This window comes from Chiloscyllium plagiosum, chromosome 6, assembly GCF_004010195.1.
Source record: "Chiloscyllium plagiosum isolate BGI_BamShark_2017 chromosome 6, ASM401019v2, whole genome shotgun sequence".
Lineage (NCBI taxonomy): Eukaryota > Metazoa > Chordata > Chondrichthyes > Orectolobiformes > Hemiscylliidae > Chiloscyllium > Chiloscyllium plagiosum.
In genome coordinates, this window is record NC_057715.1 from 106330496 (window position 1) to 106357352 (window position 26857).

Genomic DNA, 26857 nt, shown 5'->3' on the forward strand with positions numbered 1-26857 from the left:
ATGTAACTCTGAAGATGGACAAGGGAGATCCAGTAGCTGTAGTGTACCTGGACTTTCAGAAAACTTTTGATAAAGTCCCACATAGGATGTTAGTGAGCAAAATTAGGGCGCATGGTATTGGGGGCAAAGTACTAACTTGGATTGAAAGTTGGTTGGTTGATAGGAAACAAAGAGTAGTGATATACGGCTCCATTTCGGAATGGCAGGCAGTGATCACAGGCAGCGTACCGCAGGGATCAGTACTGGGACCGCAGCTTTTTACAATATATGTTAATGATATAGAAGATGGATTAGTAATAACATTAGCAAATTTGCTGATGATACTAAGCTGGGTGGTAGGGTGAAATGTGATGAGGATTTTAGGAGATTACAGGGTGACCTGAACAAGTTAGGTGAGTGGTCAGATGCATGGCAGATGCAGTTTAATGTGGATAAATGTATGATTATCCACTTTGGTGGCAAGAACAGGAAGGCAGATTACTACCTAAATGGAATCAATTCAGGTAAAGGGGCAGTTCAGAGAGATCTGGGTGTTCTTGTACACCAGTCAATGAAGGTAAGCATGCAGGTACAGCAGGTAGTGAAGAAGGCTAATAGCATGCTGGCCTTCATAACAAGAGGGATTGAGTATCGAAGCAAAGAGGTTCTTCCGCAGCTGTACAGGGCACTGGTGAGACCATACCTGGCGTACTGTGTGCAGTTCTGGTCTCCAAATTTGAGGAAAGACATTCTGGCTATTGAGGGAGTGCAGCGTATGTTCACGAGGTCAATTCCTGGAATGGCAGGATTACCTTACACTGAAAGACTGGAGCAACTGGGCTAGTATACCCTTGAGTTTAGAAGACTGAGAGGGGATCTGATTGAGACATATAAGATTATTAAAGGATTGGACACTCTGGAGGCAGGAAACATGTTTCCGCTGATGGGTGAGTGCCGAACTACAGGACACAGCTTAAAAATACGGGGTAAACCATTTAGGACAGAGATGAGGAGAAACTTCTTCACTCAGAGAGTGGTGGCTGTGTGGAATGCTCTACCCCAGAGGGCAGTGGAGGACCAGTGTCTGGATTCATTTAAGAAAAAGTTGGATAGAGCTCTCAAGGATTGTGGAATCAAGGGTTATGGAGATAAGGCAGGAACAGGATACTGATTAAGGATGATCAGCCATGATCATATTGAATAGTGGTGCAGGCTCGAAGGGCAGAATGGCCTACTCCTGCACCTATTGTCTATTGCATCCAATGCTAACTTAGGAAGAGAAATAATAAAGCAAAATAAAGCAAAAACTTTAGAATCTGAGCCTGAGACCCATTCATGTCTCCGAGCAAGCCAGCTGTAGCAAGAGTTCAAACTGAGGCCTTTAAATGTTTCTCTCTAAATTGCTATAATACCTTACCACTCACTTCAAAGTCACCCCCAAGTACTGTAGCTTCCATTCCAATACTATCCCTCTGGCCTTCAGATTAATTTCTTCAAACCTTTGCTTCTCTACTCAGATTCTACTTACTCAAATGCTCATTCCTGATTCTATGCTCACTTCTACTGCTTGGGCTCTGCCGCTCAGCTGGCAGTTTTGATTCTGCAAGTGAAAATGACCAAATGCAGCATTCCCTCAAAGCTGCACAGCTGCCTTGCTATGCACTCACTCTTCATTCCCAACAGATTAACGAGGTCAGATCCAGGTCTACCTTTTTATTTTCCCCTATAGGCACACCTGGTCTGATTGCACACCCCTTTTCAGTAAATAGTTACATAGAATCCATACAGATTTGGAAGCAGGCCATTTGAGCCATTAGGTCCACACCAACCCACTGAAGAACAATATTTTATGGCACTGCTGGTGCCACATACATCCCAAAAGCAACAAAATAAAACGAGACTGAAACTCTGGTGCCACATCTTATTTTTGTATTACAAATAAACTTCAGGAGTTCAAGGAGCCCAGTGGCCTACTCCTGTGCTTACCCCTTATGACGAACCCCCTTTAGAGACTGCTGTACAACAAATTACATCACTTGTAGGGAGGAAAAGAAAATGTTGCGTAATTACATTCTTAAAAATTCATACCTAAATCACAAGCTGTTTTAAATGATGAAAGATCAAACGCCAAGACAATGTTATTTCCTGTCACTTTGATAAGGCAGTTAACTGCAGATATAAAAGTTGGTGTTTGTTCAGAATTCTGTTGATAGAAAACCATGAGGTTAAGTAACACTTAAAAAATAGGTGACTTTGGAGATAATTTAGGCCAATTATGAAATGTCAGTACAAAGTGTATCAAAGCAACAAATATATTGACAGAGAGTCTAGCATTAGTGCAATCTCGAAGGGTAGAGTGATAATGGAAGAGAATGGTGATTGATTGATTTGATTTATTGTCACATTTAACCAAATACAGTGAAAGACTTTAGATGTGGGTGTAATTCTCTCTCTACTCGGACTTCATGCATTCTTTTACACTTCAAACTAATTGCTTCTCTCTTCTTAATTGCTACCTGACTAGCGCTCTCCCAGGATTTTGTGTTTTTATTTCAGACTTTCAGAATCTGTGGCACTTAGACTCAAAGTCAGAATTATTTAGCACGGAAACAAGCCCTTTGATCCAACCAGTCAATGTCAAGCATAATCCCAAACAAAACTAGTCCCACCTGCCTGCTCCTGGCTCATATCCCTCCACACCTTTCCTACTCATGAGTTCATATTCTAAATGTATTTTAAATGTTGTAACTGTGCACAAATCCACCACTTCCTCAGGTGCTTTTGAATCTCTTTTCACTTGTTGAGGTATAAGCATTAGTCCAGATCTGTCACTGTTCTTCAAAATAGTGCTGTGATCTATTTTGTTTAGCAGGCCAGACACAGTCTCAGTAGAACACCTTACGGACTCTACTGCACCGCAGAGTCAACCAAAATCAAATAGGCTAGTCATGGCTCCTTTTTCAAAAGATCGACAAACACTGAACTCACAAAAAGTAGAATTTCTTATGAATTGAAACCTGGAAGAAGCTGGATTTGGTCACAATTGCAGTTGATGCCTTTTAATGCCATTAGACAGGCCATCTCAATGGTAAGGATCATCTCTTTCGGAGCGTTCTGGCATACATAGCAAACTTTTTCACTAAGCTCTAGTGAGCATAAATGAAGTTTGCTAGCTTTTTGCAAATTTGTTCTTGGAATGGGTGATTGACTGGAAAGGCCAGCATTTGTTTTTTATCCCTAACTCACTTTAGAAGATATTGCTGAGCTGCATTCTTCAACTGACAAAATACATGCGATGCACATACAATTAGTGTTGTTGGGATGAGAGTTCCAGGATTTCAACCACAAATTACATTCTGTAGTTAATATCTCTTGACATTTTACTATGTTAAAGATACTATACTAACAGAAGTCACTATTATATCACAATGATACCCCAAGACTAATACTAGAAAATGTTTGCTTGACTAGATCTGTAGCTTTAGTGACAAGGAAATCTAGACTTTTTTTACCTGAACTAAGTCATCAGCCTTTGTTCTGTGAGCACCTTCTTTAATAACTGAAGCAAGATGAGTGAAATATGGCCAAGTATGGTCATTAGCATAAACGATATAGTCATGTAGAGAGTTTTCACTGCTTGACACCAGATATGTGTTGGCTAGTTGTGTATTCTTGTACACTGCAAAAGTAAAATGAAAAGAAAAAAAACAATGAATGAGTTACTTGATCTTTTGTACAGTTTTGGCATAACAATATACTCAGTTATGTTTTTTCAGCTTCTTCATGACTATTGTTATATTGTAGCTGACTACAAGTTATTTCTTGCTGGTAAACATTCAAACCGCAATTCAACATTCTGTGCTGATTTGCAAACTATTCTAGAAAGGATATTTATTTTAGACATGTAAACATTCCAATACAGATTTGATACGACATTGCTAAACATTATGAGACAGGAGCAGAGAATACCAACATAATAAAGCAGGAAATTTGGTCTTTCAAGTCTGCTGCCCCAGTCTAAAGGAATATGGCTGATACACTACCCCAACTCCATATTCTTAGATTATCTCATTTCTCTTAATCCTCTTAAAATCTACAAAACTAATGATCTTAATCCTGAACATATTCAATGACTGAGCATCTACAACCCTCTGAAGTAATGAATTCCACAGGTTCACAACCCTTTGAGCGATAGCAAAGCAGATAACAAGGCAGACCAAATTCCTTCAATTTTTTTGAAATTCATTCTTGGGATGAGGGCCAGTATTTAATGCCCATCCCTAATTACCCAGAGGGCAGTTAAGAGTCAACCACATTGCTGTGGATCTGCCCAGACCAGGTAAGGATGGCAGTTTCATTCCCTAAAGGACATTAGCAAACCTGATGGGGTTTTTTCTGACAATCGGCAATGGATCATGGTCATCATTAGACTCCTATTTCTAAATATTTTACTGAATTACACCATCGGCCATGGCAAGATTTGAATCTGAGTCCACAGAACATTATTGGATCTATGGATTAACAGTCCAGCAATAATACCATTAAGCCATCACCTCCCTCTGCCAACTAATTCCTAGCTATTACACACAGTAAAGCACCTGAAAAAAGATTATGTCTTCAGCACACACTTGGTCAAAGCTGCATAGAAGAGCAGGAGAGTAACAAAGAGACCAGTAAGGATGATAATTACACTGACCTCCATTTGAACGAAGCACAGTTTTACTTCAAGAACAAGGTTTACTCACGCTGCGATGTGCCTGGGGCTTTTTCAAGCAAGTTAAGGGTAATACAGGCATCTAAGAGGCATTTGGTTCCATCCAATGTGGTCTCTAATCTCTGAGAAATTTCTGAGATTTCTAACCCATCCTGTGTACTCAATGCATCAAATATTTTGAGTTTTGAAGCTGTGAATAAGACCTGTAGAAAATTAGAAAATTACTCTTAGGTCTGAACAGAAAATAGAGCTGGAAAAAAAGTGAAGGAGACTGGTGAGGAACACCTCTTCTCCAGTAAGCAAGTATAACATGATAAATCTAAGTTCAGTTAAACCATCACATAGTCTAAATGATGAAATAAATGTTGGGTAAGGGGCAAATTCAAAACGAATATACAAAGCACTTTAATCTGGAATACTTCCAACTCACTTTTAAAATTTCAAAGTACATTTCAGCACCAGTAACAAAAAAAGTCATTGGCCCATGATCCACAGTATTTAACGTTGGGTCATAACAAAATGCTGTATTTTTCACTGTAATAGATGTTTTACATTGCTCTTTCTACCAAACTGTGATCCTTGCACAGCCCCAGAGATGCTGCCAGTGTCCCGAAAGCATGAAGAACTTACACAGCAGACTGTATGCTCTTGTGTGGGCTGGTGACCATCGGCAAGGTCAGTCCAGAGTTTACCTTGGGTGCACATACTCTCACTCTCAGCAGGAGCTTTTGGATTGCAATCAGAGAGAAATGTCAGCTGTTGTTCTGCCCTATCAAGGCCAGATGATCAAAGACCTATTAGAGCAGTCCATCTGCTGCCACAGCTCACTGACCGCAAAGCAAACTTAAAAACCTTTTAGTGTTGAATGTGTGGTGCTGGAAATGCACAGCAGGTCAGGCAGCATCTGAGGAACAGGAAAATCGACGTTTCGGGCAAAAGCCCCTCATCAGGAAGGCTTTTCCAGTGCCACACTCTCAACTCTAACCTCCAGCATCTGCAGTCCTCACTTTTGCCTAGTTGATGAAAAACCTTTTAGCCTACATATATGAACATTCCAACTGGGCAATCCTTTTACTTGAGACTACAATGAATGATAGGTTCCCAGAGAGTACAGAGGAACAAAGGGACCTCGGCATATAAGTCCACACATCCCTGAAGGTGTCAGCACAGGTTGACAGGGTGGTGAAGGCAACATATGGGATGCTTGCTTTTATTTGCTGGAGAGTAGAATATAGGAGCAAAGAAGTCAAACTTTATGACTGTATAAAACATTGGTTAGGCCACAGGTGGAATACTGCATGCAGCCCTGGTTGCCTCACTATCGGAAATACATGATTGCACTGGAGAGGGTGCAGAGAAAAATTGCCAGGATTGGTAAGTTTTTTTAAAATCTATATTCATTCACAGTCGTCACTAGCCAGGCTACCATTTATTGCCCATCCCTATTTGCCCAGAGGTCAGCTGAGAGTCAAACACTTTGCTGAGAGTCTGGAGTCACATATAGATAGACCAGGTAAGGATACTGGCTTCATCCCATAAAGGATATTAGTGAATCAGATAGGTTTTTCCAACAATTGGGCAAAAGTGTCATGGTCATCACTAGACTTTTAAAACCAGATTTTCTTTTTCTCTTTTATTGAATTCAAATTTCACCATTTTCCATGGCATGATTTGAACCTACGTCCCAGGACATTACCCACTAGACTCTGGATTAATACTCTAGTGATTAAACCACTAGGCCATCACCTCCCCACCACAGTTATGAGGAGAGACTGGATAGACTGGGTTTGTTTTACTTGAAGCAGAGGAAGTTGAGGGGGGATCTGATTCAGACAAAATTGTGAAAGGCACAGACACAGTAAATTGTGAGAATTTTCTCCCCACACCAAATGCATTTCAGATCAGAAGACACAAGTTTAAGGTGAGAACTTTAGAGGAAATCTGAGAAAAAGATTTTTCACTCTGAGGGTGGCAGAAATATGCAATGCGCTGCCTGAGAGGCTGGTGGGGGAAGATACTCTCACAACATTTAAAAACATCTGGATGGGCACTTAAAACAACAGGGCACAGTAGCTTGTGGACCAAGTGCAAGTAAACGGGATTAGTGTAGTTTGGTGTTGGCTGGTTGGCATTGACATTGTGGGCCGAAGTGGCTGTTTCCTATGACTTTATGACCATAACTCAAATTCCTTTAATAACTTTGAAACAACTGTATTCTAATTTACTCCCTACATCCTTACCTTTGATGCTTTAAAACCATTCACTAGGTCTGCGATTTTACGAAGCCAGGCAACATTTGCCTCAGTCTCGGTAGATATATTCGTTACGTTGTGGTGAAGTACTGCTGGGCCTTTCACCTTGGGAATACCGTTCGGCTTCTCGGTGCTTGGGCTATTTGCCACTTTTTCTGACACTGCAGTTTGGTCAGAATTCGGTTTCTTTCCTGCTATTTCATTTCCCCTGTGGTTTGCAGAGTCCTGCTGAAGATCATGGGTGTCTTCCAAACTTGCAACAGCATGATCTGCAATGCAATAACTTACAGGCGGGCTGTAGATCTCACCCAGTGTTTTGCAGAAGTGATTCAAAGGGAATCCCACAACATTTAAAAAGTCCCCACAAACATACTCAACCAGCATTCCACCAAGCGCCTGAATTCCATATCCACCCGCCTTGTCCCTGGAAGCAAAGGAACAAACAATACATGAAGAAACGTATGTCCAATATATCGTACATAGTTATTCAGAAACATTGAAATACAAAGAAATAAGTTCTGAATATCAGAACAAAAATGACAATGGCTGAAATCACTATGACGTGAGGATCTAAAAGTCTGTTTGATGTGCTGTTAACCTATTAGCAGATGGGAATTCCCAGACATTATCAGCATTCTCACACAATATCTCCACCTGAATGTTAAGCACAGTAATGATTAATCCTTAGCCTGCAACTCTGCTCACAGAATCATTCCTTACAGACAATGTCCCAGACACCATATGTATGTCCTGTTCCACCTATAGGACGGACCCATCAGAGATGGTGGCACAGTGGTATACAGTCAGGAGGGAGTTGACCTAGGAGTCCTCAACACTGACTCCAGATCCTATGAAGTCTCATGGCTTCAGGTTAAATATGGGCAAGGAAACTTCCTCCACGTACCATCCTCCCTTGGTTGATGAATCTGTACTCCTCCATGTTGAGCAACACTTAGAAGAAGCACTGAAGATGGTTAGGGCACAAAATGTACTCTAGGTGGAGGATTTCAATGCCCACTATCAAGAGTAGCTCAGCAGCAATACTACTGATCGAGCTGGCTCGGTCCTAAAGGACATAGTTGCCGACTGGGTTTTCGACAGGTAGTGGGGAAACCAACAAGAGGGAAAAACATATTTAAGTCTCATCCAGATGCATCTGTCCATAACAATATCTGTAAGAGTGACCACCACACAGTCCTTGTGGAAGCGAAGTCCTGCCTTCACACTGAGAATAACTTCCATCGTGTTGTGTGGCACTATCACCATGCTAAATGGGACAGACTTTGAACAGACTTAGCAACTCAAGACTGGGCATTGTTGAGGCACTGTGGAGCATCAACAGCATCAGAATTGTACTCCAGCAGAACCTGTAGTTTATTGGCCCAGCATATCCCTCACTCAACCATTACCATCAAGCCATCGAACCAACCTTGGTTCAAGGGAGACTGTGAGAGAGCATACCAGGAGTAGCACGAGGCATACTGGAAGATGAGGTGTCAACTGGTGAAGCCACCAAACAGGACTACTTTCATGCCAGTTGTAGACAGAGCCAAGTGATCCCACAACCAATGGGCAGATCTAAGCACTGCAGTCCTGCTACATCCTATCGCGAATGGTGGTGGACAATTAAACAACTCACTGGAGGAGGAGGCCCCACAAATATCCCCATTTTCAATGCAAAAGAAAACTGAAGCCTTCACAGCAACCTTCAGCCAAAATTGTTGAGTAGATGATTCATGTTGGCGTCTTCCAGAGGTCCCTAGTATTACAGATACCAATCTTCAGCCTATTTGTTCACTCCACATGATATCAAGAAATAGCTGGAGGCACTGGATACTGCCAAGGCTACAGGCCCTGGCAACATTCCGGCGATAGTCCTGAAGACTTGTGCTCCAAAACCTGCTGCTCCCCGAGCCAAACTGTTTCAGTACAGTTACAACACTGGTATCTACCCGACAATGCAGAAAATTGCCCAGGTATGTTCTGTATACAAAAATAAAGGACAAATCCAACCCAGCCAATTATTGCCCCACCAGTCTACTGTCTATTATGAGTTAAGTGACAGGAGGAGTTATCACCATTGCTATCAAGCAGTGACGCCCAGTTTGGGTTCTGCCAGGGACACTCAGCTCCAGACCTCATTACAGCCTTGGTTCAAACATGGACACAACAGCTGAATTCCAGAGGTGAGGTAAGGGTGACAGCCCTTGACATCAAGGCTGCATTCGACCAACTGTGGCATCAAGTAGCCCTAGCAAAACGGAAATCATTTGGTATGAGGAAGCAAACTCTCCAATGGTTAGAGCTATACCTGCCATACGGGAAGATGGTAGTGGTTTTTGGAGGTCAGTCATCTCAGCTCCAGGACATCTCTGCAGGAGTTCCTCAGGGTAGTGCCCCAACCATCTTCAGCTGCTTCTTCGATGGACCTCCTCTGCATCATAAGGGCCAAAGTGTCGATGTTCTCCATGATTTCACCATGTTCAGTACAATTTGCGACTCCTCAGACACTGAAGCAGTTCGTGTCCAAATGTAACAAGATCTGGACAACATCCAGGCTTGGGCTGACAAGTGGCAAGTAACATCTGCACCACACAAATGCCAGGCTATGACCATCACCAATGACAGACAATTCAACCGCCATCCCTTAATATTCAACGGTGTTACCATTACTGAATCTTCCATTATCAACATCCTAGGAGTTATCATTGATAAGAAACTCAACTGAACTATAGCAGTGGCTATAAGAACAGGTCAGCGGCTTGAAATACTGCAGCAAGTAACTCATGTCCTGACTCACGACAACACAAGAAGCTTGACACGATCCAGGACAAAACAGTTTGATTGGCATTGCACCCAAAGCATCCACTCCCTCCACGTCTAATGCTCAGGGTGTACTCTCTAAAATATGCACTGCAGAAATTCACCAAAGATCCTTGGGCAGCACCTTCCAAACCCAAGACCACTTCCATTTAGAGGGACAAGGGCAGCAGATATAGAGAACACCACAATCTTCATGTTGCCCTCCAAACCACTCACCATCCTGACCTGAAAATATAATTGGCATTCCTTCACTGTCGCTGGGTCCAAATCCTGTAATTCCTTCCCTAATGGTAATGTAGGTCAACCCACAGCAGGTGGACTGCAGTGGTTCAAGAAGGCAGGTCACCCCCACCTCCTCAAGGGCAGCTAGGGATGGGGCAATAAATGCCAGCCAGAGACACCCACATCCCACAAAAATGAATAAATTTAAAAAAAAACTCTAATTCTTCAGCTGACACAGAACTACAGGATTTGCATCCACATCTATAATTATCCATGGAGACCTATTCCATTTGTACTAATAGAGGTGTATAATGTGCAATCAAATCTTGATTAGGAGTGGATATTTGAAAATCTCAACATAAAAAGAGAAAGAAAAGCAGAAATGTTTTAGGAGGACATTCTAGAGCAAAGAAGCAGATGGTGATGACCTGGGAGTCAACCCGCCCCACCCAACACCAATAAAACTTTCTTTTCAGATGATTCATAAAACAAATCCTCTCTAATTTCAACAAAGCCAGGATAAAACTTACTGAAGGTCCAAGAAACCAAGCATGTCCTCGAGTAGAAAGGCTTAAGTTTTACAAAATTAATTTGGCAACATACATTAATATTTATAAAGTTTGTGGTTTGCATGTTCCCAGAAAGCATCCCAAATATAAATTTCTGCACAAACTCAAATATTACTAAAACATAACACAACACTATAATAAAACAAATGATGGTGAACAAGAGGAGAGATAAAGCAGAAACTTAGTCAGAATAAAGACAGGAGCATAACTTCTTCAAGGTAGACATACCTAGAAGTGGCAGTGAGTGAAACACTAAAATAAAAAACCATGGATGCTAGAAATCTGAAGGAAACCAGAAATTGCTTGAGAAACTCAGCAGGTCTACTAGCATCTGTGAAGAGAAAACAGAGTAACACTTCCATTCCAATGACCCTTCTTCAGAATTGATAGCAAGTGCAAAAAAGTGGTCTTTATCGTGATGAGAAAAGGTGGGGGATAAAAGGAGTGAGCTGACTGGTGGAAACAGAGTCCAGGGAAAGGAACACTGTTGATAATAAGCCAGGGAATAAGAAAAGGAGTTTTGAAAGGTCACTGAACTTGAAACATTAATTCTGCTTTCTCTTCACAGATGCTGCCAGACATGAGTTTCTCCTACAATTTATGTTTTTGCTGAAGAAAAGCGAGATAGGTGCGAACGGGGCCTATGATTGGTTAAAAATGGATGGACTGTACTAAAACAACTCATGTCATGACAGGATTTGGGGTGAGGGGGTGGGTAAAGGACATGGAATATAGTGCTAGGGTTTTAAAACGATTGATTTCTACATTGAGCCCTGAGGGCTGCAAGATCTCCAAGCAGAAAATGAGATGCTGTTCCTCCAGCTTGAAGCAACATTGGCCATTTAACAATAATGTTTAGAATAAAATTTTAATGAGATACTAGCTATCACTCAGTGGGTAGCATCCCTGCCCCAAATCAAAGTAATGTGAGTTCAACTTCCAATCCAGATACTCGAGCACAAGATCCACTCTGACATGCCGGGGAAGTTTTAAAGATGGTGCTGCACAGTTGGAAGCACTGCCTATTGTTTGACATCTTGAACTAAAGTTCCATTTCTCTCTTGGGTGAATAGAAACATTCTTATCTCACTATTTGAAAGAAGATCACAGGGATCCACCCAGTGACCTGTCAATATATATCCTACTACCAACAATGTTCAAACTGATTATCACATTGATGATTGTAGAACTTGAAAACTGCTTGCTACCGTTTTCCTGTATTATAGCAATGGTGACAGACTTCAAAAGCACATTATTAGTTGTAAAGCACTTTGTGACACCCTGGTGTGATGAAATGTTTTGTTCATTGTTCTGTACGTCATAATCTGATCACTTGCTACTGCAGAGTTTGACTATTGCTGAATAAAAGCAAAGACATGCTGTCAAAGCTCTTTATTTTGTACTCATCAAGACAGACACAAGAATACACAATTTTAAGCAGAATAACAATTTATGCTGAATTTGAAAAAGAGTGCTGACTGATTGGCAAGTAAAATCATAAGATATCACAGCAGAAGGTTATTCAGCCCATCGAGTTGCTCTGCCACTCAATGAGATCACGGCTGATCTGATAATCTCCAACTCCACTTTCCTCATAACACTTGATTCCCTTACTAAGAATCTGTCTATTTCTGGCTTGATTACGTTTAATCTTCAATAGTCATCTGCAGTAAAGAATTTCCTAGATTCACCACCCTTTTAGAGAAGATATTCCTTCTCAGCTCTGTCTTAAAAGTGCAATCGTTTGTTCTGAGATTTTGCCCTCTAGCTCTAGACTCTCCTACCACCTTTCTGCATCTGTCCTTTTATGCTTCAATAACATTGCCTCTCCTTCTTTTATATTTCAACGAGTGTATGTCTAATCTAAGAAACCTCTCCTCATGAGGGAGCCCTCCATACATGGTATCAGCCCGGTGAACTAACTCCAATACTTGTGTCCAATATGTATCCAATGCACGTATGTCTTTCCTTAGATAAAGGCCATAAACTGGTCATTGTATTCTAGCATGGTCTGATTAGTACCTCGTATAGTTTTATCAAAATTTCCTTACTTTTATACTCCATTCTCTTTGAAATAAAGACCAACATTCTATCTGCCTTCCCTATTATCTGCCGAATTTAAATATTTTTTAAAAATTCATTCAGAGTACATAGTCTTCATTGGTTGGACTAGCATTTATTGCCTATCCCTAGTTGACTTGAGAAGATAGTGGTAAGCTGCCTGATTGAACCACTGCGATCTACCTGGAGAAGGTATACTCACAGAAGTAGCAGGGAGGGAATTCATGCAAAACGAAGGAATGGCAAGACTATACAACTTGGATCTAATTTGTTGGTTGTAGAATTACTTAGTTCTGCCCATCATTTTTTGCTGTCTGGCATGCAAGTACTCCTGTGTTTTGAACTTCACCAGGTTGATACCTCACTTTTAGGAAGGCCTGGTACTACTTGTGGCAGTCTTTATTGATTTGTTGAGACACTGCCATTCAGAATTAACCGGGGAACAGTCCATTACCCATCACAATGCCTCAACTAGTTGACTTATTTAAAATTTAAATGGAAACTTGAGGTTAACTGCTACATAGGGCATTTTCCATAACAATTCCTTGACCAACCAAAAATCAACATGCCAAACAATCAGCAATCTTATTCTAATGCAGTATAAATTGCTGTGCACTCTGAAATTTACTCTTCATGTACCTGTCCTAATGATCACATATGAAAAGCTCAACAGCAGGTCTCTTTTCCTCTCAACAATCTGTGATAATATCTCCTAGAATTTTACTGGGCCTACCTGAGGAACTGGTGAAAACTAAGCATTCTCTTTTACAGGGAATTATATCTATGGCTGTTCATGTCTTAGAAACAGCAGCCAGGATAAATCCCGCAACATTTTAATAAGGCTATCAGTGGGGCATAAAGGTTTTGTTTTATGAAATACACTATGTTCTAAGATGGAGAACGCTTTACAATATTGTGCACCTTTAGTGTGTTTCATGTGTGAATTAGTAAAGCATCTGCACATACATTGGCTCACCACTGTGTATGTACTCCCAGAGAAGTTCCTCAGATAGATCTGAAAATTTTACTTTTGTTTCTTCGTGAAAAACAGTAATTTTGGTCTCCAGTTGGTTATCTGGAACAATAATGTTGGTTGACATTACCATTTTCAATTTCTCTAGTTCTTGCACATGGGATTAAGTATTATGTTAATACCCTGCATAGTAGTAGCATACTGATTGATAGCAAAACATGTAGATTTGAGTTTAGTTAAAAATTAGGCCCATTCTCTCAAAATAAGCACTGAAGATATTCAAATCACACATAATTTTTGCTCTACAAACTTCCTCTGAGCACAATGGATGCAGTTTGAAATAGGGCTCTGTGTGGACAGTGAGATAAAACCTTTGCAAGAGTGACTGACTGTGCATAAGGGAACCGCTCAGCTTGGTTCCATCAATTGTGATCTCAGGACATCTAAAGTTTCAATCATGACATTGAACCCGCAAATGTGAGGTTGGAGCTGCTGTCATATAGCAGGCGGCTTTGGACTAGAATTCTTTTGCAGGTTGAGCTCGGAGTGTTCTGGAGCAGAAGTAACAGCAGGATTTCAAGAATGGGCAAATTTTGGTGATGGACTGTATCTACCTAGAATCAAAGAACTCCCAAAAATGCAATATTTTGCCTGATTTCTATCTTCTTCAATACTGGAGAATATTTGGAGGGCATAACCACACGTAGTGTCACTGGCAGCACCTGTGCTGGAGAAGGACCATAAAGATTTTCAGAAAATATGTCAGGGCTGAATTATGATCATGTAAAGTTTAAACAATTTGCATTTCCTTGAGTTTAAAAAGTCGAGGTGTGATCTAATCAAGAAACCAAAACAAGTTGCAGAAAAATAAATATGTGTACTGGTTGATTGTAGGCATTTAAAAAAAGGAGACAGGCCTGACATTCCTGATGAAGGGCTCCGGCCCAAAACTTCAATTTTCCTGCTCCTCGGATGCTCCTTAACCTCCTGTGCTTTTCCAGAACACACACTCAACATTAAAACAAAAGGGCTCATACTCAAAGTTAGAGTGAGGCTATTTTTACTTTTCCAAAAGCCATGAATATGGCATCAATTGAGATCTGTAAAGCTTGGCCAGGCTTGATTCTGTTGTGTTTGGAAAAGGAAGAGGTGACTTTAATGAAACATAAAAGAGCGAGAAGGGTCTTGATAGGATTCATTTGGAAAAGTCACTTACTTATGAAAAAATATAAAATTAGGGTCACTATTTCAAAAGAAGAGAATGTCCATTTGAAACAGATACGGAGAGGCTTTTTTTTCTCACAGACAGCTATCTTTGAAACTCTCAGATCATAAGACATAGAGGTAGGCCACTCTGTCCATCAAGACTGTTCCACCATTCAATGAGATCGTGGCTGAATTGTTAATCCTCTCCACTTTCCTATCTTTTCCTCATAACCTTTGATTCCCTTACTGATTCAGACTCTATCCCAGCTTTGAATGTACTTAACAACCCAACCTCAATCCTCTGTAGTGAAGCATTGCACAGATTCACCACCCTCAGCAGAAATTCCTCCTCATGATCTTAAACAAATGACCTCTTATTCTAAGGTTTTACTCTCTGGTCCTACACTTACCCACAAGGGGAAACAATCTCTTTGCATCTATCCTGCCACATCCCCAGAGAATCTTATATGCTTCAATAAGATCATCTCTCATTCTTCTTCATTCTAATAAGCACATGCCCAGTCTTCTCATAAAATAGCCCCTCTCTATCTGGTATCAGCCTAGTGAATCTTTTCTGGACTGCCCCCAATGCCAGTGTATCTTTCCTCAGATAACGGCTAAGATTTGGCAAAACCTCCTCACTTCAATACACCATTCCCTTTGAAATAAAGACCAATAGTAATTTTGCCTTTTCAAAGACCTGCTAAATTTGGATGCTAGCCTTTTGTGATTCAAGGATGAGGACTTCAAAACCCCTCTGTTGTGTAGCTTTCTGCAGTCATTCTCCATTTAAACAAAATGCAGCTCCTTGATTTTTCCTGCCAAAGTACCATTACCTCACATTTTCCCACATCATATCCCATCTACCAAGCTTTTGCTCACTCAATTAATCGGTCTATATCCCTATCTATAAGACAATGGATGCAGAATTCTTGAATACTTTGAAGACAAGATAGATAGATTCTTGATAAACGAGGAGGTAAAAGATTATCCAAGGTAGGTAGACATGCAAGCAATCAGAACAGCCACAATCTTACAGAATGGCAGAGCAGGGTCAAGGGAAATGTTACTGCTGCTCCTAATTCACATGTCCATATGTACTAAAAGATTATTGGAAACATGCATCTCTGTTGTGGAACAAAGAGAAGTGAATGGAAGTGACCTATAGATCAACCGTCATCTAATTACATTGCAGGACAAGTTCAAGGGCTTAAACTAAATTTCATGTTATTCAAGTGTATGGTAATTTCTTTGCTTTGAATTTTGTTAAAGTCAGTTATTTAAATAAATGGTAATTAAAGACATAAATCAAAATTCAATTTACAGGTTTTTTTGGAAAATGCATGTCAGTTTAAAATAATCAAATAGGGAACAAGTAAACATTCAAATACATTACCAATTTTGCAGCTGCAAAGGACAACAGCAACCCCAGTGAAGACACTATGCTCTTTATTACTCAGTCTAAACAATAGCAAAGGGAAAAACACAAATTTACCATAAATGGCAACAGCTTGCAAATTAAAGAAATTTAAAAAATGCTTACAAGTTATTACAAAAGCAAAATACTGCAGATGCTGAATATCCAAAATTAGAGCAGAAAATGCTGTAATGCTTAGCAGTTGAGAACATCTGTAGGGAGAGAAACAAAATCAACATTTCAAGTCACTGATGTCTTCACTGTTGATGAAAGGTGACAAGAGTCAATAAGTTAACTTTATTTCCCTCATCACGGATTCTGCCAGAATTGCTAAATATTTCCTAAATGTTATCCTGCATTGTTCTCTCTCCTCAACTCCTCTGCAGTCTTCGACAGTCAATGATGCCATCATCCTCCAATGCTTCTTATCTATTATTCAGCTCATTAGGGTTACCCTTGCTTGGCTCCCCGTGCCATTCTCACTTGCAGCCACATACAGTGAGCACCGCCTTTCCTTACCACTATGGCATCATGGTCGCCAGAGTCTTTCACAGTCCTATTATTTGGTCCCCTCTTATTCTTCACCTGGATGCTGAGGTCAGTCTACCAAGACAAGGCAAAGGACTAGCACTAGGTGACTCGCTCTTTCACAGGGTGGCACAGATACAGCAGCCTGAATGGTTATGGCACAGAAGGAAGCCAAGCCATCATTCCACAATTAAGCAAAGCAACACGGATTCATGAATTAGAAGTAGCTTTTCACAAATCTGTTATTGTTCTTTTGAGGGTTAATTGTTATAATGTAAAAAGCAAAACCAGTGTTAGTAGTTTATTTGGATTTGCAAAACATGTTTGATAATGTGCCACACAAGAGGTTAGTACACAACATATGAGCATGGTTTTGGGGTAATATAGTAGCAAGGATGAGGCATTGCACACAAAACAGAGCAGAAATAAATTTTAAGGTTGGTAGGTTACAACTGCAAGTGTCATTACTTAAGTCTCAGATACTTATAATCAATATTAATGCCTTAACAGAAAAACATAAGAACTAGGAAGAGTCGGAGTAAGCAATTGAGTTTGATCTGCCATTTAATACAACCACAACTGATTCTGTCTCAGTCTCAAATCCAATTTCTTACTTGATCCGCTTTAAACCATTACAAATTCAAATCTGTATATCTCCTCCTGGCATTCATTGAGTGTCCCCATACACTCTGGATTAGTGAATTCCAGATACACAACCCTTTGAGAGAAGTCATTCCTCCTCAACTATTTGAAATCTGCCACCCTTTCAGCCTAAAACTACGACCTCTTATTCAAGGTCACCCCTCAAGAAGAAGCATTTGCCTTGTATCTACTTTGTCAATCCCCTTCAGCATCCTTTCCACATCAATTAGATCTCCCCTAATTCTCCATAATTAACAAGTATAGACCTTAACTGCTCAATCTTTCTTCATAAGACAAATCTTTTACCTCTGGAATTAATCTAGTGAACTTTCTCTTATCTGTCTTCAATGCAGTTGAGGGGTCTGAGCGTAACATATCAAAGTTTGATGATGATACACTGTTGGAAGAGTAAGTGGTAGAGTGGATGCAAAGAGGTGTTAACACAAGTTGGGAAAATAGACAAGAACATGGCAAATGGAATACAATGTTCTAAGTATAAAACTATCTGCCCTGGTAGAAAAATTAAAAAAAAGACACTAGGGAAAAAAATTAAATTCAGAAGGACTTGCTAACCTGGTACATAGAAAGTAATGAGGCAATAATGAGGACTGTAAATGCTGCAGAGTTAGAGTAGATAGACTGTGGCCTGGGAAAAGACACAGCAGGTCAGGCAGCATCTGAGGAGCAGGAGAATTGACGTTTTGGGCAGGAGTCTTCTCCCTGCCCAAAATGTTGACTCTCCTGCTCCTCAGATGCTGCCTGACCTGCTGTGCTTTTTCCCATGCCACACTTTATCTGCTTAGAAATTAGAAAATTAAATGATTTTCTTTATTCGAAATGGATTGAGTACAAGAGGAATGAAATCTTATGACAATTAAAAAGACCCCTATGAGGCCGTACCTGGCCTACTATCTATAATATTGGTCTCCGTAGCTCAGGAAAACCATGCTTATCCTCAAGTGGTTGCAACAAAGGTTCACTAGATTGTTTCTTGGAATGAAGATATTGTATAATGAGAAGAGATTGAGTAGACTTACCCTACATTCTCTGCAGTTTAAACAAATGAGTTGTTATCGAAATGAAACATAAAATTCTTTAGGTGTGCGACAGAGTAGAGAAAGCTGAGAGAATATTTGCCTGATTGGGGAGTGAGGAACATGTGATCAAAGATATTGTGGCGGCTGAAGGGTGATCTCATCGAAATATATAAAATTACGAGACGTGTGGATACGGGTGAATAGTTGGCATCTCTTTCCTATGGTGCAAATATCAATTCCTAGGGAGCACAGGTTTCAAATGAGAGCAGGAAAAGTGTACAGTGCTGTACTGTTCTATGTTCTAAAGCCATTCGGGCTCCAGTGAGGAGAAATCACTTCACCCGAAGAATTGTGAATCTTCAGCCTTGAGTTGCTGAGTATATTCGAGGCAAAAATTGATAGATTTCTGGGTGCCAAGGGATGTGAAGATACTGGAGGAGGAGTATTTCAGACAGGAGATCTGACATCTTGTTCAGTGGTGAAGCAGGTTAAAAAAAATCACTTATTTCTCACGTTCAATTTGAATCTGACCTTGAATCACATATCCCCCAAGCCTAATTAATGTCCCAGGCAAATTAACATACCCCATTCAAATTCAGTTCACCTTCTTCTGAAAATTTCATTCAGATTTTATTTTGTCAACATCTTACACAATTTTTCCAAATGTTCTGTGCTGCAAACTCAATTGGGGACAGCTTATCCATAACTATCTGGATCCTAGACAGCATTAAGTTCCTATCGTAGTTGTTGATCTATTTTGGTTCCCACTTCCTATTTTAGAATACTCATCCTTTAAATTCATTCACCGACTTGCTCCTTCCTACCTCCCCTGTAACTCTGACCTTTTCAGTATCCAGCCTTAAGCCTGGTATTCCCTGCCCAACACCCTGCACCTCGCCTCCACCCTTACTACTATGTCTTTCAGCAAACCCTTCCCCAATTTTCACCCAAATGAAGTTTAGATCAATTCCTATCAAAGGATCTGTGAAGCACCTTAGAAAGTTTCTTCCAAGTGTTACATAAATGGGCTAATCAGTCAGATATGGGTGAAGAGAAATAACAAACCTTGATAGCATTGCGTGTGCATGTTGTTTATCTACAGGCTTCTCGAGAATGTCACCGTCAATGGACTGAAAAGTGGAAAATAATTATAAGACATCTGATAAAGTAATCTCTATATTATTCAATGTTTCACAGCTTCAAGAGAACTGTTTATACCATAACTATGTGCTTGAAAACCTTAGTTTGTACTGTGGCTTGTGAGGCGAGGTCAATGTGGTAAGGAGGGGAACCAGCTGTTTGTTGGGTAAGGATACATGAGGTCTCGTGAAGTTCCTCCTCGTGCAATTGAGCAGCTTGCTGATACTCAAAAGAACTGCCATTAGGCATGTTATCACATCTAAACTTTAAGCACAATGAAAGAAGAGAAGGTTGTTCAATCATCTTAAGCCTGAACCACTATGCCATTAGATGACGGTTGATCCAGAAGTTAACTTTCTCTTCACCTTGGTCTCAATGGTCTTAAAACACTCGACTAACAAAAACATACAATCTCAGTTTTCAAATATTCCATTGACCTAGCATCAACAGGTTTTCTTGGGGAGGGCTTTGAGGGTGTGATGCAGGAAGAGGCAAGGTATAATGTGCAAGAAACAATGCCAGATTGTCATTAACTTTTATGCAAACAGTTAGGTCTTTGAATAGTCTAGCTACTGAGGTAACGTTCCCCTTGTTCTGGACATTCCCCCAAGAAGAAACTGTTTCTCTCCAACATACCTAACAACTCCCTTGATCGTCCTAGAACATCTCAATGAGACAGTTCTACGGCCCAGAAATCCCAAGCCCACACTGTATGACTTGTGTTTATAATTCAGCTTGCTCTTGGAAGGGGCAAAATTAAAATAGGGAAATATCACAATTGGATCCAGCCCCTTTCATGCCAAAGTTACCTGATTATTTTGCCATTTCAGGGTAGGAACATTAAAGCATTCACATTCTGAACAATTAAGCTCCTAGTTTCTAAATGACGACTCAGAAGCAAAAATCATGATTTAGAAACTTACTGGGAACAATTTTTCAGGATAGAAAATAAGGATTTCAATGATGCTTATATCATTAAAAAGCTTGAATAATTCAAAAACAAAAACTACGCGTATAATTGTGTGAAAACCTTAATTCAAAAATTATAATTATTCCCTAAGCAAAGGCATACAAGCTAAGAAATACATCTACCACCAACGAAAATACACAGGGATACACAGGGCAAAGGAGATTTATAATATAGGAGGGTAATCCAAAATTAGTAGCTCTGGCCTACCCTCTACAGATAATCTCACATTTGCCTCTTTTTCAATATTTGTCCTCTATTTCCTGAAAATAACAACAAGTAAGTTATCTTAAAGAGCAGTTTGCTTGTCATTTATTTAAATTTAAAAATTAGCACAAAAGTAGGTCCCTTACAATCAGAAATAAGTTACATTACAATGGGCAGCAAAGAGAAGGCAGATCAAATAAACACATATTTTGGTTCTACTTTCATAAAGAAAGACAAACAACATTCCAAAAATGTTGGGCAAGGAAGGGTCTAGTGAGAGGGTGGAACAGAGATAAATTAATAATAGTCAAGAAATGGTTTTGGGGATATTGATGGGATTAAAGGCCCATAAATTCTCAGAGCCTGACAATCTACATCTCAAATGACTAAAGGAAGTGGCCTTAGAAATAGTGTAGGCATTGGTGATCATTCTTCTGGGTTCTGTAAAGTCTGGAACAGCTCCTATGCATTGCAGGATAGCTAATGTAATCCCACTATTTGAAGACGTAGAATGAAAACAGAATTATAAATGAGTTAGCCTGATGTTGATACTGGAGAAAATGTTAAGAGTTCATTTTAAAAGATTTAATAGCAGAGCACTTCAAAAGGTGACAGGGTCAGAGTAAAGCAGCGTCCGAGGACCAGCAAAATCGATGTTTCAGGCATAAGCCCTTCATCAGAAAGGGCTGATGATGGGCTTATAACTGAAACATCAATTCTCCAGCACCATACTCTTGATCCTGATCTCCAGCATCTGCAGTCCTCACTTCTTCCAGGGTCAGAGTAAGCATGGATTTAAGAAATAGAAATCATGTTTAACAAATCTACTGGAATTTTGAGGATGTAACATGTAAAGTTGATAAGGGGGGAGTCAATGGATGCAGTTTAACATGGACTTTCAGATATTTGGGACCTTATCAAACACTGAGACTGGCATGTAAAATTAAAGCACATGGTAATAAGGCTAGTTGCACTGAGATGGCAAGAGAACTGGTTGGTGGACAGGAAAGACAAGGAATAAACGAGTCACTTTCCAACAACAGGCAATTTCTAGTGGGGTACTGCAGGGTCCAGTGCTTGAACCCAAGATATTCACACTATACATTAACGATTTAGATAAAGAAACTAAATGTGCAGGTGACACAAAGTTGGGTGGGATGGTGAACTATGCTTCAGTGCAATTTGGACAAGTTGAGTGAGTGGGCAGATGAAGTGTAATGTGAGGTTATGCACTTTGATAGCAAAAACAGGAAGGCAGATTATTATCTGAACCAAGAAGGTCTGGGGTTATGCAACAGCTGGGTGTCCTCATGCACCAGAAAACAAGCATTCAGGTGCAACAAGTGGTGAAGAAAGCAAACAGTGTGAAGCTTTGAGTACAGGAGCAAAGGTGTCTTCCTACAATTGTACAGTGCTTTGGAAAACCACACCAGGAGTTGTGTGTGCAATGTTGGTCTTTTTATCTGAGGTGATGTTCTGATTATGGAACAAGTGTAACAAAGGTAGATCAAACTGATTTCAAGGTTGGTAGAATAGACACGTAAAGAGAAAGGATCAGTGAGAATTACAATCACTTAGTATTGAAGAATGAGGGGAAATCACATAGAAACCTATAACATTTTAAAAGAACTAGACAGGGGAAATAAAGAAAGGGTATTCCTGGTGAACACGGAATCTATAACCCGAGGCCACAGTTTAAGGATATAGGACAGGTGCAGTGGTTAGCACTGCTGCCTCACAGGGCCAGGGACTGAGTTCAATTCCAAGCTCATATGACTGCCTGTGTGGAGTTTGCACATTCTCTCCACATCTGCATGGTTTCCTCTGGGTGTTCCTGTTTCCTCCCACAATCCAAAGATGTGCAGGTTAGGTGAATTAGCCATGCTAAATTGCCCATAGTGTTCAGGGATGTGTAGGTTATGTGCATTCGCAGGGGTAAATATAGGTAAATAGTTTAGGGGAATGGATCTGAGTGGGTTGCTCTTCGGAGAGTTGGTGTAGACTTGTGTGGCCTGTTTCCACACTGTAGGTATTCTAAGTTCTAAGTATTCTAAGGACAGGCCACTTAAAACAGACGTAAGGAGAAATTCGTTCACCAGAGTATGCTGAGCCTGTACAATTCTCTTCCACAGAAAGCATTTGTAGACAAAACATTGAATGCTTTCACTAAAATCTGAAGGTATGTGGACAAAGTGGTAATGTGACACTGAGTTGGATGATTAGCTAGGATCACATTCAAGGACAGAGCAGGCTCGAATGGCCAAATGGTCAATCCTGCTCCTATCTTCTTTGTTTCAATATTTGTAAAAGGTCAAAGCAGGAAATATTTCTCTTTACAAATGTAGGCTATACTGCTGTATATTTTTAGCAATATTACTTTTTATGTCCAATTTCCAACTTTTGAGAATTTTTGGCTAATTTTATACAGTACTTTGCTTGATTTACATTCTGCCAAAGTTATTAACCTGAACAATAACCAATCTGACATAATTTGCTGTGCTTGCTGATACTCATTTGAAAATATTAAACTTTCACTGTGATGACAGATGGCTGTCACATTTGTACTTTGCCCCTGAACTAGTTAATTTTCATTTAAACTGTCACATTTTTAAACATACTTCTGAAAGGTGAATAGTTTGCACTTTTAAGAGTTGTTTGGTAATACAGAATTTCTGGAAAAAAGACACTTTCTTCAAGCTTTTCATCTTACACTGATCAGGACATTCTCAAGAACACCACTGCAAGGGGGAGCAACATTTTTGACTGTATGAATGCTCTCTTTGTACGAACATACGAATCAGAAAAAAATCTGAAATCTTGCATCTTCTAGGAATAGCTTACTGCTGCATTTGGAGCAATCAGTTTTAACTGCTCCCCTGACAGAGTAGCTGGTCAAATTCTATTTTCCTTTGCTCTTTCATGGGATGTGGACATAGCTGACAGGGCCAGAAGTTGAAGCTCATCCCAAACTGCCCTTGAACTGCTTGTTTGGGGATATTTCAGGGGGCAGTTAAGAATCAATCACACTGCTGTGAAACTGGAGGCCTAGATAGTGCAGACTAGATAAAAGCAATCGATTTCCTTCTCTAATGGACATCAGCAACACAAAAGGAATATGATGAATCTTGTGAGTTCTTACATCATTATACTTAACTTTAATTTTCTGCAGTGTTTCACATTTAGGTAACAATTCCTTGAAACCAATAAGGAGAATAGTGATTTTTTTTTATACACAATTTCTTGGCATACGTATTAACTTTAAAATTCAAAATAAGAATTCAAATGGAAAAATCAAGAGTTCATCTTCAAATTCTACACTCTACTTTTGCTTACCACAATAGTGTCTGCTCCAATGACGATATCTGGAGTCCTGAAGTGTTTCTGTTAGAGAAGAAAAATTCAAATTCTCTTAGTGCCATTTTTCTGATCAGGTGATTCAAACTGTACTTTCAGCAGTTTGCAGGCACAGAAAACTTTTTATTTACTGATACCTAAGGGACCAGCTGTGTGTCTGTTGATCAAATATTCTGGATAATCAACAGACCCACATAAAAATACAGATTAAGTAACAGAGATATAATGCAAAGTGTATACATATCATTGTTATACTTTATTTACAGCTTAAATCACTGAAACAATAATGAAATTTTGCCTTAAATAAAACTTTGCAGCAGAGAGCCTGCTCACTCGCTTCCTGAACTAACTTTCTGGACACTGCAGGAAATTAGAGTATTTGACGAGAAATTGAATCAACTGTTGATATTTCACGTGTCCGTTTCATTGAACAAGTATATTTACATTGAGGCAAATAAATGTTAAAAACTCTAACAATAACTGGACAGAATAATACAGTAAATTACAGGTATTTGAAGTATGTGATTAGATTAGATTAGATTAGATTAATTACAGTGTGGAAACAGGCCCTTCGGCCCAACAAGTCCACACCGACCCGCCGAAGCGTAACCCACCCAGACCCATTTGCCTACATTTACTCCTACTACAGGCAATTTAGCATGGCCAATTCACCTGACCTGCACATTTTTGGATTGTGGGAGGAAACCGGAGCACCCGGAGGAAATCCACGCAGACACGGGGAGAATGTGCAAACTCCAAACAGACAGTTGCCTGAGGCGGGAATTGAACCCGGGTCTCAGGCTCTGTGAAGCAGCAGTGCTAACCACTGTGCCGCCCAGCACGTAATCTTTGCTGATTTATCAAGAGTGCCAATTCATTGTGTGCACTTTAAAACAAAGTTTGCTGCATGTATGTTTTAATAAAAAATAATAACAGAAGACATTTTAATTGCTTTTTTTTTTAAACTGAATGGTAACAAAGGGTTGAATAAAACTAAAAAATTATTGACTTCCTAGTCAGAAAGTCATTACGGTTGGTAGTAATGAGCTCTCTTTAGAGAACTCAAAGGTTGAGACTGAAACCAGTGTTTTATGAATGTTCACCATAACATCTTAGCTTTAAATTTATCCCTCTACCTACTTAGAAGATGTAGGTAAACAATCTGTTTTAAAGTACTCAAAACCTAATTTCCTAGAGGAAAAATATCACAGCCGCATTGTAAACTAAAACAATTGCATTAGCATCACGATGCAGTAGAAACGGGCAACTGCAGATCTTTTGGTTCATAATTTTATCAAGTTTTATTGCATACCAAGTGCATCCTCTTTGCCACCTCCAAGGCTTTTTCCTTTGCAGTCTCTATTGCGTAATTGTATGGCATTTCAAAAGAAGATTTGTCAAGTGTCTCATTAAACCAGGAAGGCACCACTTCAAACCTAAGACCCTGCAGTGTGAAGAAGAATAAATGAGAAAACTCTGGTGGAAACCATATTAAAACAAAACTAGTCAAACAGGTTAAATTACAAATTAAATTACAAAGACCTGTTACAAAGAATAGACTAACATTCCCTCTAACAGAATATTAATGAGTCATCTAATTGAGATGTTTAGAGCGATTACAAGGAACTGATCAAATAAATAATAAAGATTAGATTAGATTAGATTAGATTACATTACAGTGTGGAAACAGGCCCTTCGGCCCAACAAGTCCACACCGACCCGCCGAAGCGAAACCCACCCGATCAAGTTGCTCGGACCATAACCTTAAAATAAGATCTAAGTCATTCAGGGGTGACTTTTTTTTAAAACAGCTGGTACAGATCTGGAACTCTGATCCCAAAAAGCTGTTGAGTTTAAGCTAAATTTTAATTTTAAAGAATTAGAGGGAGATTATAAAACACACACAAAATAAGTGGTGAACTATTCTTGCAGTTAGACGAAAATAACTGTATCTGAATGAGGCAGATTTCTTTTCAGGTGCTAACTGAAAATATGCTGGAATAGAGAACCATATTGGCCTGTTTAAAGGTTAACACTACTGCCTCACAGCACCAGGGACCCGGGCTTGATTCCACCCTCGGGCAATTGTCTGTGTGGAGTTTGCACATTCTCCCTGTGCCTGTGTGGGTCTCCTCCAGGTGCTCCGGTTTCCTCCCACAGTTCAAAGATGTGCATGCTGGGTGGGTTAGCTATGGGAAATGTGGGGTTACAGGGAGAGGGTAGGGCATAGGGTCTGGGTGGGATACTCTTTGGAGGTGGGTGTGGACTCAATGGGCCGAATGGCCTGCTTTCACACAGCAGAGTTTTTGTAAAAAAAACCTGAATAACATTTTGTTAGGCAAGAATATTAATGATTACAGAGTTAGGATAGGACAGAGAAGTTACGATATGGATAGGCAATTTTTCCAACTGAATAGCAGAACAGGCTTAACTGGCCAGGCTGGGTTACTGTGCTGCTAATTGTAACTAACCCTTTAAATACCATGAACAAATTACTGCAGACATTCTTTTGAAGGCTATTTGATTTTAACGCTAAAGCTAACTAAAAATCGGCATTGCGCCTAAGAAATAACCTGGTCAATGTGCAGGCTGTGGCCATTTGATAGACTATGGAAATGTGTTGCTGGAAAAGCGCAGCAGGTCAGGCAGCATCTAGGGAACAGGAGAATCGACGTTTCGGGCATTAGCCCTTCTTCAGGAATACTGGCACACTACTATTACTCCTGAAGAAGGGCTAATGCCCGAAACGTCGATTCTCCTGTTCCC

The 26857-nt window shown here is 40.0% G+C and overlaps 1 protein-coding gene across 4 annotated transcripts in view; it reads right to left on the reverse strand.

The window, feature by feature from the left end:
* Positions 1 to 26857, reverse strand: part of asmtl (acetylserotonin O-methyltransferase-like) — a 46148-nt gene that overhangs the window by 9409 nt on the left and 9882 nt on the right. For 2 of the 4 annotated variants that reach the window (XM_043692348.1, XM_043692350.1), the window contains 9 exons: positions 25404 to 25535; positions 24071 to 24118; positions 19489 to 19553; positions 16343 to 16428; positions 13587 to 13695; positions 6934 to 7369; positions 4725 to 4896; positions 3492 to 3658; positions 2068 to 2182 (listed from right to left, as the gene is read on the reverse strand). In XM_043692348.1, the coding sequence (XP_043548283.1) occupies positions 2068 to 2182; positions 3492 to 3658; positions 4725 to 4896; positions 6934 to 7369; positions 13587 to 13695; positions 16343 to 16428; positions 19489 to 19553; positions 24071 to 24118; positions 25404 to 25535 (1330 nt within the window). Of the gene's footprint in view, positions 1 to 2067; positions 2183 to 3491; positions 3659 to 4724; positions 4897 to 6933; positions 7370 to 13586; positions 13696 to 16195; positions 16261 to 16342; positions 16429 to 19488; positions 19554 to 24070; positions 24119 to 25403; positions 25536 to 26857 lie in introns of all 4 variants that reach the window. The other 2 variants (XM_043692349.1, XM_043692351.1) reach the window with 2 other exon arrangements.